This window comes from Molothrus aeneus, chromosome 2 (genome assembly GCF_037042795.1).
Source record: "Molothrus aeneus isolate 106 chromosome 2, BPBGC_Maene_1.0, whole genome shotgun sequence".
NCBI lineage: Eukaryota > Metazoa > Chordata > Aves > Passeriformes > Icteridae > Molothrus > Molothrus aeneus.
Window position 1 is genome coordinate 36,694,241 of NC_089647.1, and position 13,745 is coordinate 36,707,985.

Genomic DNA, 13,745 nt, shown 5'->3' on the forward strand with positions numbered 1-13,745 from the left:
TGGAATTTCACAAAACAATTCATTTATGTGGTCTGAGGAACAGATGTGCCAGGATGAAGAGAGAGATGTTTCAACTCACAAAATCAAAGAAAAGTATGAAATTCTGTGAGGAGAATGACATAACCTTATTTGTTAGTGGATGGTGTTACTGTAAATAACTTCTCTAGTGAATACAATTTTCCTCTTCACTTTTGTGGATGTTCTTAAAGATCACAGTTATAAATATCTCCTGCCCTTAGCAGGACCATGATGTTTCCCTGCATATTTGAGAGAAACTGTTTGAGAGGTGCGCAACAACTTCTGAAGCTTGTTAATGGTTTTGACTATTTTTTTATAAATGTGTGCTGTATTTCCCAGCTGGCTTTGGAGGGTTGTCCATATGGTGGTGTCCATAAGGGCTACAGCACATATTGAAGATAGGAAAAAAAGGAAGAGTCATTTTTTTATCATTGTCCCCTTGTGACATTCTCATAGGCAGGAGCACAGCCTAACATAATTTCCTGAGGTTTATTTTTCTCTGAGTTATTTTCTTTAGATAATACCTTTACACCATAACAGGGTATGACAATTTAATACAGTTAGATAAGAGCTAACAGTGGGATATTGTCTCTTGTGCAAAGGCAAGTTTTTCTCAGTTGCCCCAGTGTCTGAAAAATAAAGTTCTACATCCTGCTAAATACTGCTATTATTATATATCTGTGGCATGGAGTAGTGAATACAAGAGGGAGGAAGACAGTAAGGTTTTCATAAAACCCAGGAAATTAATTTCTTTGAGACTGGACTGGTAAAGCTGTGGGTAGTCTTAGACATAACTGGCATATTTATTTTTTCAGTTTTGATGATTACTCTTCATAATTTCTTGAAATACAATTCTGTAACCTGAAAGAACCAGATTCATATCCATACCAATACATTACAATCATACAATAAATATTAATATCAAGTAACTGTGACCTGATTTTATGTGTAGTTATATTTTGAGCAGTAGTGTTGGACAGTGTGACCTGTCCCTGACACCAAGAATGTATGTGGCAGTGAGCAGCCAGGACACTGCAGTGAGGCCATCATGGGTGCCAGGTGGGACAAAGAACAGGAGAGGAAACTAAAGCCTCATAACTGCATGCACATAGGAACAGTAATTTCTACACATTAATTTAACAGCCTGATGAAACTGCCCAGAATAGGTGTTGTATGCTGCCTTTAAAGCAAAAGCAAGAAGTTGTGATGGTTCACAATCAGCATGCTTCACAGTCAGGTCTGCAGAACTGAGGGTGATGGTCTGCTACCTGCCCCCTTTAGGATCGGCTGTTGAATCTGAGTGATAAATCTTCTGAGATCTGCTACATTTAAAATACTGGCAGTTCTGTTGTAGAGACTTGCTATGTGTTCATATATCTCTTTTGGAAGAAAATTCAGTTCTAAAGGCACTCTGACAATTATTGCAGTCAAAAAGGCTCTACATTAAACACAGAGACCTCCTTTGTGATAGCAGTAGTTTTGAGAGGAGGAGCAGCAGCAGTAGTAGTTTTAGTTTTACCACTATAAGACAAGTACTAAGAGTTCATGATGTTCAGTTTCAGGTGTTAGCTCTTGGTCTTCAAAAGGAATGTGAATTTCTCTGCCTGAAGAAGATGGTGAGGACAGGGATCTTCTATTATTTACAGCTAAAGATCTCTTTTTTAAGAATAAAGTAAGGTAGAGTTCACAGTGGCAGATTAGGAATGAAGGAAGTGGAAGATAATATAAAAATTATCATATTCTGTACTGTGATTAGGTTGTACTTGGTAAATATCCATAGTGGCCATGCATATCATGAATAGGGATATTTCAAATTTTAAATCTTTATATTTATTGGGGTTGAACTTCTTTCATAATTAGGAACTACGTGCCTATATCTTTGAGTTCTTTTTAGACATGGGGGGATCTTGTGTGAATGACACGAATTTATCATCTGTGCTGTCATTTCTGTTTAAACTGATGCAGTGAGTAGATAGATGTCTCCCATATGGTGTAACAGTTTTGAATACTTACAACTGCTTGATGCAGGCAATACCAGTTTTGTTTTTTCAGCTTTTTGCCAGCACCAGCTTCTTCTACGTAATTATAATGATCCACTCTTAATTTCTGTGACCTCCCCTTGAGTGTGACTTCTGTGGTCTGATGTATCTTGTAACAAGTCTGAAATCCTGGAGGCAGAGTGCACTTCCCTTTGTTCATTTCATCCCATTACTTCAAGTAATATTTCTCCCCTTCTCACCAAAATAGGTACATGGATTTCTCCAAGGAGAAGGTAATAGCATATGAGGAGCTGCAGCTCTAAAAGCCTTTTGGGACTAGAAGTCTTATGTAGATGTTGCTGATGGGGTGTTCTAAGGATTCAGTGTCATCATGGATTTGTGTTTCGATGCTTGGCTGGTCTGATTAATTCAATAAGTAGAATAGTTCATCCAGGAAGAATTTATTTTCTTGTTTCCCTTGGTAATCTTAAAGATGACAAATTCTTGAGAACAACTTGGCCCAATGGAGTTGTCTCCAAAATCAGCTTTATATCTAGGAAAAGTTGGTCTATCAAAACACAAGAACATAAGGCAATGCATTTTCCCATCCAAAGAAATGTTTTGTACAAGGGGAAACCCAAATCTGCCCTTTAAATCTTTAGTAAGAACAAAATAAAAAACTAAGCTATGTTCCTAGAAGGTATGCATCCCTCTTCTTAAGGGAATTTGGAAGTGTTTCCTTTTCTTTCCATGGTATAAATCTCACAACGGTTTAATCATTCATGGAAGTACATTGCCTTAGAAAAGATATCTTGATCATCCTCATGTAAAAAGGTACTTTATTTTAAAGACTCAGTTTGAGCATGGAACAAATTGATGAAATTGTAGAACAAAACCTTTAATACATTAGAATTATTATATATGGAAACCATTATTACAGAAATAACCTTCTTTGTAAAGTATTCTTGGTGTGGAAGTAATCAGCATCCTATCCCACTAATTGTTTGAGAACTCTGAAATCTTTAATGAGGTTTTTTACAGAAGAATTTTAGTCATATGCAAATGATTCATTGAAACTCTTAATCATGAGACAAATAGTGATTCTTTAGTGAGTTTTTTTCATTCACTGTAATAAATGTAGCATGTTAACTGTAGACTGTTTCTCAGTTATTTTTCTCACAGCATTTTTTTTTAAAGATTCATTGCTGGTCAGAAAGTGATCATGGTTGGGCTGAGAAATAAAATGCTTGACAGATGTCAAGATATCTGTGTCTGATATAGCTTCAAATAGATTTTTCCCCCTTTGACTGTTTTAAAAATTAATTTGTATTCAGATTGATAAAGATATATATTTTTCAATGATATTGACAATCAAATATCATCCTTTTTTTCACAGGTCTGATTACCACAACATCTAGAAAATTGGATCGGGAACAGCAAGCAGAACATTTTTTAGAGGTAAGTTTAAGTGGAAAATATATGTTAAGAGGTTAGCTGATTTTTGTCGTTTAAAATCACTTCTTGCTGTTCCAGGAGAGTGGTATTCTCCTTTCTCCTCATTTATAACAGAATCACACAAAGCTGGGAATTGCCTGATTATACAGAAGAAATAAAACATTTTGCACTTTGCAAGCACAGGAAAAAAATTCAAAAAACTTGAACATTTGTTTTCCACCTCTAATCTACTTCAGTTAAGTCCTTTATTGTAGCTCTTAAAATTTTTTTGTGGTAGAAATTTAGAATATCCAGAGCAAAATATTTTTAAAAAATATGTGGAATGACCCCAACCCTGCCAAGATTTTTAGTCTCCAGATTAAACTGGTTTAAATTTTGCATCTTGGATCTAGTGTGCAACCTGATAATTTGGATGGACGCAAACTTTGAACATTCACTGCATTATCAGAATCTGGTGGTTTTTTTTTTTTTAGCTTTCAATTATTGGGACTGTTAACAATAATTTTCAGGTTAAAAATTGCCTTCTACAAAAGAGTATCTAAACCATTCCCTTGGCCCTTGTAATGAATGTTTCTCTTTATAAGGAGCTCACATGTGTTGGATATGGAGTGATATACTTGTAAACCACTGGTTTTGCCACATGTGTTTTCTTTCACACTGCTGTACACCATGCTGTGGGTTTTTTTCCTTTGGGTAAAAGTTCCTTGACTCTGTTCTTTTGTCTATTTGTGAAGTAAGGAATTCTTGATTCCTGTTGGTACAAGTAAAAAGCACCATATTGTCCCACATAATCAATCACCTCTACTAGGAAATGCTCTTCAAATCCATACAAGCTAAAAAAACATCTGGACTCAACAGTTCCCAGTACAATCACTCTCTGACAGCAAAATGTAGTAAAATAATATTAGCATACTCATTAGGTTTTTTATCTGCTAGAAATCCCAAATTATTCTGGTTAGTGCAGAACACAGGAGAGAAGGGTTGATTATTACTATACAAGTTTGGGTTGGATTTTTTTTTCTTGATAATTCATTGTAGATTCTTACACATTCCATGTCATTAAAAAAAGGAGGGAAATGCAAGGATTTTTCCCTTTTTAGGATTTAAGTTGTAAAGTTAGTAAAGTAATCATGTATTCCAATAACTTCAAGCTTCCAGTTTATACTGTCAGAGAAAATCATAAATGGAATGAAAGGGGCCTTGATTTGAAATGTGTCTGTTGAGGAGAATCTTGGGTTTGTAAGTCTGCTTTGCTCTGCAGAGAAGGACCAGGTAATCCTGGTGGACAACAAGTTAGCACAAAGTGAAACACAGGAGATTCCATTTGAATATGAGGAAAAAACTTCTTTTCTGCGAGGGTGACAGAGCACTAGAACAGGTTGCAAGAGAGGTTGTGGAGTCTCTCTCTCTCTGGAGATACTCAAAACCTGCCTGGATGTGATCCTGCACAGCCAGCTGTAGATGAACCTGCTTTAGCAGGGCTTGCACTAGATGAGCTCCACAGGTCCCTTCCAACATCAGTGATTCTGTGATTCTGTGATTCTGTGATTTATGTGTTTTCCTCAGCGGTCTCAGTGAAACATGCCAAATACACATTTTCCAAGGGATTCCCATACAGATGGGGAGTGCTACTATTAATAGTAAAAAGAAAACAAATTAGTTACTTATAGGAATTCAGCTTTAGTCATCAATACTAGTTAATCGGTTCTTTCCCCTGAATTGTATCTTGCTTGAAAAAATAACAGTCTGCAAGATTTGGGGAATGAAGATGCAGTAGAGGGAAATTTGTGTCTTACACTGCTCCAAGGCTTGTGAATGGGGAGTGAGGTGGAGAGCAGGCTACGGAGAGGAGAAGCACAGGAGCAGGGTGTCCTGCAGAAGTGCAGATATGACCACATTGTAAAGTCCACCTGGAAACAGTGAGTGGGAAAGGAATTGGACAGTGGTGGAGCCACAGCCCGGGTGGTCAAGTTGCCCCTTTGAGCTGCTGCTGAAACACTGTCCATCGCTGCCTCCTGGGAGGCGCGTTCCGGCTGCACATCCGCGCATAGGCTGGGATCCAGAGCCAGGCTGGCCAAGCTGTGCTTGTTCTTGTGGCAAACTGAGAAACGTTTTCTGAAATGCCTGTCTGTCTGTGTGTAATTAACCCCCTGGGGAGGTCTTAATTGCCAAGACAGCCGTGGTTTCCCAGTAGTACAGTGTTTCCCTTCCGGCTTCATTTCATACCCTTCTTCCAGGAGTCGGTCTGGTGTAAAGGAGCGCAAACTTGGCTCCCTTTGAAAAGCTCTGATTAGTACTTGACCGAGCAACCCTTGCTCCCCTTTGCCCAGTGTCTGTCTGAGCCACTGAGAGACCTTTCCTAGATACGACTTTTTAATTATTTTTAATAAGCCTGTCTTTGACAGAGATGCTATAGCCTGTAAGTACCTGCCAGCATTTACTTAGCAAATTTCATTGTTAACAGTATTTCCACCTCTTTCACAGAAGCTGTTAGGAAAATGAAGTGATACAAGGTAGCAGATGTTAGTCACTGTGGTTGTGTGTAGTGCCCGTGCTTGTCTCCAGACCACCGCTTGTGATGGCATAGAGTTGTTCTTCTGGAGTTGTCTGTCCCTGTCTGTACCAGAGGAAACAAGAATTATCAGCAAGGACTGGATGTGTATTTTTAAGGCTTCCATGCTTCGGAAAGGTGACTTTCCTTCTAAGTTGCATGAGAATTCTCTTGCAAAGTAAGTACTGAGGCCGAGGTCAGGTGTGCATTTCTTCATCATTCCTCCTTTAATTGTCTTTAGATGTCTGGACCTGTGTCCACATGGATTTTTTTAATGGTAACTCAGGCTGCTGTCACAGGACTTACACTTACCAAGAGTATGTTCCAGACTGAGTGCAGAAACATGTCTAGACCCTGAGCCAAAAGATGCACAAAGAAGGCAGAAATCTACTCCCCTTTATAATCATTGGGATTTTCTGTTTGCTCTGGTGATATTTTTTTAGTATTGTTTGTTTGTTTTGTCATTTTGGAGCAAGGGGGTAAAAAAAGAATTGCTTCTCCCAGGTTTTTCATTGATTGTGGCATTGTCAATGCTTTTTTTTTTAAGCTCCCAAGTTGAGGGCTTAATTTTTTTCTGACACATTTAAAATGCCTTGCAAAGCTGCAACTTGTATTCAGTGCTTGTTATCAAGTAGAATTTTACTGCTGAGGTTTAAATTGGATGTCACTGGATTTTATACAGGATGGTCTCTTGCTTTAGTGAATTCTTATTAATGGACTGGTTCTGCCTGAAATGGGAGGAAAATGACCACTTGATTACATTACTTTCTCACATGAAGCAACACAAAAGCATTTGTTCTATTTCACAGACTTTCTCAAATATTTTGTCGTTAGGATGAAGTATTTAAATAAATTCTGAAGTAGGAAAGGTAATCCTGAGAGCTACGTGCTTGCTTTGCAAGTGAATGAGAATAGTGATGTATTTTCAAGTGAGGTGCAAGTTTCAGATGATTTGGCTTTATTCTCCTTCAATAACTGAATACATCATCCTCTTCTTTCCTTCTTTTACTTCCTCCTTCTTCAGGATATGTGTTGTCTTCTAATAATTTCTGTTAACACTTCACATTCTCTTCTCATATTATGCTCATTTGCTAAAAAGAAGAAGCTAGAAGTGGAGAATGTTTGAGCTATGGAAAAAAACCCTCACAAAAATAGTCTGTCAGTTTTTTTCTGCCCTCAGTTTTTGCAGATGCCTCCTAATGCTGCTTGACAGTTTTACAAACTCTAGTGATTTTTCTGTGTGATTTTATTGAAACAGCTGGAGGAGTGGTGGAGGTCCTATAATAAGCATAAAAATTAAAGCATTTCATGCAGGATCTGTGCCCTTGTGTGGTGTCAGCTGATTCTGAGATTTACAGAACATTAATAGTTCCTGGTCTGCTTTCCAGTGTACATGGGCAACTTGATGGGAGAGGATTGTTGAATCCGGGCTACAATTCATTAACTTGCACATTCAGCCCAGAAAATGGATCTGAGCCCATTTTCTCACCCTGAGCAGTTTCTAAACACTCTGTTACAGAGCCTTTGTTACTCATGCTTCCAACAAAGCCTCTGCAAAATGCACCCAACACTGAGCAGTTCAGCTTGTTGGGAATTGCTGTGTCAAGACCTATGTTTAGCAAAAGAATGAGTCAGAAGAGTTACAGGCTTCAGTGTGCAATTCTAGCAACAGTCTTTGGAACTTCATGATTGAAGGGGTGAATTGACTGTAGTGAGAGATGACCTCTCCATCCTCTTGATAATGGTATATAATAGTTGGTGCTTTTAAAGTGCTGAGGCTGTTTAGTCTCTCCCTGATGAGCACATGCAGTGTGGGCTCTTCAGACATTTAGCCAATTTTGAAAATTATATCTGTAGTATCTGTCGGTCCAACACACTGAAATAGCTATTTAAATTTACCACTGCAGATTCATTCACAAAATATCTTTTAACATTTGTCACAGTGAAAAACCTGTCTATTCAAAGTGTCTCTAAAGAATAAAAGTAGCTGTTAATAAGCATGGTCAGAACTTTAAATCTCTTCAGAAGTGACAAAGCAACTGAAGGCAATAGGTTTAAAAATAGTGTTACAGCAGCCTTAGCCTTTCAAGGTCCAAGTCATGTACCCTAATTGAAGAGGAGGAGAAGTGGGAGCAGAGTATTGGCTTACTGCAGCTGATTTTTAGCCCTCTTAGTGCTATCAGAATGGTAACAGTGTCTCTCAAGTGCCCTGCTTTTGTCACAAATCAGTATACACAGGCTTCATCAATCTTCTGCTGCAAAGCTCCAGCACAGCACTGAGAAGGATGGCAGTAACAGTGCAAGGGGTCGTAATGAAGACAAATTGCTAAATCTGATGTGAGTGTCAAAATACATGGGCTGAATGAAACACATTGGTTTCTATTTACTGTAGGTACACTAAGGGTACAATAAACTGTGTTACATGGCATGTATTTATATGCAGTAATTAGAGGGAAACATGATAATCTGCTGTAATTGGAGCCTTCTAAAAAGAATTCAAATTTCCACTCATTTAATGGCGAGCTGTAAATGTGAGGGGAATGTTGATAGAGGGATTATAATTTTATTCCACTTGGAATTTGGTCCAGAATATGATTGTGGAAGATGCTGCCATGAAGTTTATGGCCACAGTTTGCAGGGAAGGAGGAGTTTAAAAACTTGCTAAGTGGCATTTAAAAATAGCACTACCTCTCAGTTCTTCCCACAAACACCACACTGGTGGCTCAGCACTGGACCAGCCTGTGTTCTCCACCAGCCTCCTCTTTTCCTGCAGCATCTCCCACACAAGAAGTTGACAAATTTAACTTTATTTTGTTGTTGAGCCTGCTCACTTGGGCTGTAGCCTTTGCAAGTGGTGATGCCTGAAGTCAGTGGTCCTTTGTGAGAAGCTGCAGCATTTTCTGAAGAATATAGGCAGCTGTGTGGCAATATGCTCATGTATATTTTTACAGGAGAATTACAAAAGCTGGAGTTCATTGGGTTTATGTAGCTGAATAGTGCTCTACAGCACATTGATTGCTTAAATCCTGGATTACAAGTCTGTGTAAGCATTTGTTTCATGGTTCTTTAGCATTGCCCACATTTGGCAGAGAAAGCTGCATTTTTTCTCAGTGACATGCTGGTGATGGTGTAAAAATGAGGCAGTGTTTCTGATTGAACATTTTGTCTGAGATTTAAATGGGTCCAAAGGCACATGCCTTTCCCTTTTTAACACTGAAACTTATCAGAAAATACAAGGGAAATTTAAAATATAGGTAAACAGCCTCTTCTTTCCAGCTTGAGTTCAAAAAGTATTACTGGTTGTGCTTGCTGGAAATAAGAGAACTATTTTAATTATTTTTGAGACACCTGAAAGTATTTCTAGTTGAATGGTTTGTTTATAGAGGCAGCTTTCTAAAAGGACAGTGGAAGATGTATCAATGTCATCTTCAAATAGTGACACTGAACTTTAATGTCATCTTCAAAGATAAGGAGAAAAAAGAAAAAAAAATGAAAGGAAGAAAAAGAGAAAGAGGGTGGAGAGGAAAGAAAGGGAAGAAAACAAACAGTTCTAAAGAAAATCAAAAACATGTTCATCTCATATTACCTCTCCATGGGGTTGTCAGCAGAGGGGAAATCCAGCTGGCCAGTGTGGTGTTGGATCTAGCAGAGACACGAGGCTCTGGGCTTAGGGGGCACAAGCTGAGTTCACTGACCCCATGATGCAGGTTTCCTTCCTGCACCCCATCTTCTTCTGCTGCTCTCTTCAAAAATAGCCAACAACTTTCCAAGGGCAGGGGGTGACTGGAGGTTAAACCTTTCCTTCAGAGGCAGATTTACATATGACATTGCACACTGCTTCTCATGTGTATTTAGGCAGAAAGTCTTACACAGCAAAATGAGGGAAGAGTCCTGGTGTGATCCATCTGTCTGCAGTGACAAATGATCTCCTCAGCTAGACTGTTGTCTCTGACTTACGTGATCTGGTAAGATGAATAATTATCAAGTGCATCTCTGAAAATATTACTAATTCCATTGTTAAGTGAGTGGTCCCTGTGCAAGAGATATGAACAGGAATTTTAAACAGCAAAAGAATTAAGGCAGCGTGTTTTTACAGATGACTCTCTTTTATTATTACAAATTTCAATAGCTCCCAAATGTCCTATTATTTTAGATAATGTCTTGAGAAGTAACACAAGTAACAGAGCCTAAGCATTGGGAAAACTGAATTTAATAACACTTTTCTACATGCACATAGAATATTAATTCTGTTTTCTTATTAAATAAGAAAAAATATCTTCTTATAAATTTATAATAATGGAACAAATTAAGCTTGGATTGAAAAAAAAAATTGTGTGTTTAAAGTCCCTAATATTCCATGTTAAATTCAGATAGCCATTGGAAAATATGCCCACGATTCTGATGACACAATATATATACCAAAGGGAAAGGGCAAGAATGGGTCTGTGTATATCAAATAGTGAAATAGCAGTGACCCTCAGCTCATTTCACTTACTCTATGAAATACCAATAGCCTTGAGAGACTATTGGGTGTGCAAAGAATGTCTGTGACATTTCCATAAAATTTGTAGACTTCTAAGTCAACCCTGAGGATGCTTTGTTTACTTTTTTACCTTATGCTAATGGCTGATTTCAATCTTTATTTTTTAAGATAATAATAATAATAATCTCATTCTTTTAACTTTCTCACTATTAGTTTGGTTCTTTTAAAATTGTTTTGCACATGCTAACACCAGGATGGTGTCAAGGACAGATACACTACTGACAACCCCATCAGTGCATCATTTATATCTGAGTACCTGACTCTGGCCTCTCTTGGAGAGTGTTTAAGCCATCCAGCTAATCTGACACTGTGTGGAAGTTCTTACATGGCAGGATTTTAGTCCAGCAATAAAAATCTCATGCTTTTTTGGTAATCTATTTTATTGATACCAAATACCAATAATAATGAAGAAAAGCATTCATCTTTTCTATCTTTAATGAGCTTCCTAAGTAAAAAATCTTCATAACTCAATATGCAAAGCTGTGGGGTTTTGTTGTGAATGCTTGATGATTACTGGAAGGAGCCAGAGCTTACACACCTTCTATAGGTGTAGTGTAAGCTTGTGTTAATTTATTTGGCATTAAAATAAGAAAGCACAGCTCATATATTATTTATTCCCTCCTCAGCTCATAGAAAAGATTTGATTTTTCCCAGTTCATTGACATATGATGAGAGATGTACCATCTACAGTGGAATACTGCCCCAAATACATTTTTTGCTAAATCATGTTTCATTGGACAGTGAGTCTGCTAGAAATGGGCAGGGAGCAATTGGTATTATGATCCAGGATAAAAAACTAATTAATTACCTATTTAGATGAAAATCGAGCCCAGTATCAAGATAGAGATCATTTTGCAGGTACTCATTCAAGTTCGTGTTTTGAAGAGCTTGGCAAGATCAGAGTCACCCAGGGCTGAGGCTTTGGTTCACACACTGCTGTCTGCCATGGTGATTGTGTCCCATTAGAAAAATCACATTTCTGATTGCTTACAGTTTTGCTTTAGTCAAGGAATGATTTGCATATATCTGACATTTGCAGAGGGAGGGAGGTTGTTTTACAGATTTCATGAATCACTGACCTGAACCGTTGGGTCATGAAATGAAGAAATGAATCTCCACAAAGCGCAGCTCTGTTGGCTTTTTCATGCTGGGCATCAAAATGCCTCTTTTAGGATTTTCCTTGTAGACCCACAGCATTCTAGCAGCAGGTCTTGGATCTAAGCACCTCAGCATGGAAGCATGGAAGGAGATATTCTGCTTATAGACTTTGCATGCTATCTTATCAGGCGTTTTCCAAATCTTTTAAAGGCACATTGCAGAAAAGATACAATTGTGTCAGGAAGGAAATCCAGCCTGCAGTCAGTCACCCTGCAAGCTTCTGAGCATCTCCTGGGAGCCTAGGGGTGTATCAGCACTTCCTTGACCCTCTGGACCTAATTAAAATCTTACTGGACTCAGCATCATGGTGTAGGGCAAGAAAGTTACCTTATGATTAACTAGCATAATATTAGGACATGTGTGATGTCACTGTGGAGAGGGGAAAGTATTGTGCTGGGGGCTAGTTCAATTTCTTTGCTTATCCTGAGTGTTGTGCTTAGTCTGGCTTCAGTAGCAATGATTTTCCTAAACTTATCCCTAATAATCCGAGGATAAAAGAATTAGACATTGGTGCCCATGGCTGCATTTCCTCAGGTGTGTTGGAAATGGATGAGTGAATACATGAGAGAAATGCAATTTTAAATATACTCAATACCTCTCTCTTCTCTTTGCAGAACTATGAGATAGCAGAGCATTAGATCAATGCAAATTGATGGTGGAAAAGTATTATTAAAACATCAGGTTTTATTGCATACTTCGAAATTAGGTCTGCACTTGTGTTAAATGCTGTTGAAACAGAGAGGGATGTATTAGTGGTCTTCCTTCTTGTTTTATAAATCATTCCTCATGCTAAGCTTGTGCAGGCAAATTCTGTGGTTAATCTACATCAAGCTTTTCTTTTCAGTCAGGATTAAGAAGGTTAGTCTAATGTTGCTTTCTCACTGAGGGATTAGCTCATAGATTAGCTCAGGGCTAACAGGTTTTTTCTTCATTGTATGTTTCTTAAGATCTGTAGCTCCCTTTTGTTATGGGCTGAAGCCCACCTACCATGCCCAAATTGGTCTCATATATTCTTTCTGGGTGTCTCTCTTGCCAGGCTCTGTGCTTGGTGAAACAAAGACTCATTGTGCAGGGTGCACAGCTTTGCTAAATTTTCACATTTTTATATGAATGTACCAATGTTTTAATCTTCTGCAGAAGCCACAGGAAATCTTTCACATGATTCGAATCTATTTTAGATATACAGAGTCTTTGTGTTATGTGAATTGTCTGCTTTAGTGCAATATCATGTTTTTTGTACCATGGGTAATACCCATCAGCTGCCAGACTGTTAATTTATGTCTGTAATGTTTGAGCACATAAACATGCATGCACATGCACACATTTTGCAGAGGTCTCATTTTCCTGCCTTCTCAGCTAAGACCAAGCTGAGAGTCGAATTTAGGGCAGGGGAGCATCTTCTTCCTCAGTTAGGAATGCTTTGCATCTGTACTAAAATCCTTTCTGGGCATAGGAAATCCTAGTATGCCTTTTAATTAATCCATCATTTAGAAAAATGCCCTTAAACAAGATTTGCATCCATTTGTTCTTTCTCCCAGGGTGATCTGTTCTCAGCTGTTCCAAATTCAGGCTTGTTACTGCTAAAAAAAAGTTGATTCTGCAATTTTTTCACAGCAACTTCACTTGCCACCACCATTTATATGCACCAAATCCAACCACCCTGCAATACCCTGTGCAGGAATCCCAGCACTAACTCTCCAATTCTGCTGTCTTGAGTGACCTTTGGGTTGATTTGACACATGTGTGATTTGTCAGTGCTCTGTCCTCTGAATTTTTTTTTGTCTTTCCCTTCTTAGTGCTTTTCTTTTTCAGGGGTTTATCATTTTCATACATTAAAAGCTGAGCATTTCACAAAACTGCCCCCACCAGTCTAGTCCATGCACTTGATGAGAACCTTTTCCCAGTACACAGTGAATACACAACATTTTCTTTGAGCCTCATCACATCTGAGAGTCTTCTCACTGTAGCCTGTAATGCCCTTCAATATAATGTATTTTCCCTCTTTTTCTGATCTTTCAGATCTTTCCCACATGACCACACT

The 13,745-nt window shown here is 38.3% G+C and overlaps 1 protein-coding gene across 1 annotated transcript in view; it reads left to right on the forward strand.

Annotated features, from left to right (window-relative positions):
• The window catches only part of FAT3 (FAT atypical cadherin 3), a 333,677-nt gene that overhangs the window by 195,651 nt on the left and 124,281 nt on the right, over positions 1 to 13,745 (forward strand). The window contains exon 4 of the mRNA XM_066544703.1: positions 3,394 to 3,455. Coding sequence (XP_066400800.1) covers positions 3,394 to 3,455 — 62 coding nt within the window. The remainder of the gene's footprint in view (positions 1 to 3,393; positions 3,456 to 13,745) is intronic.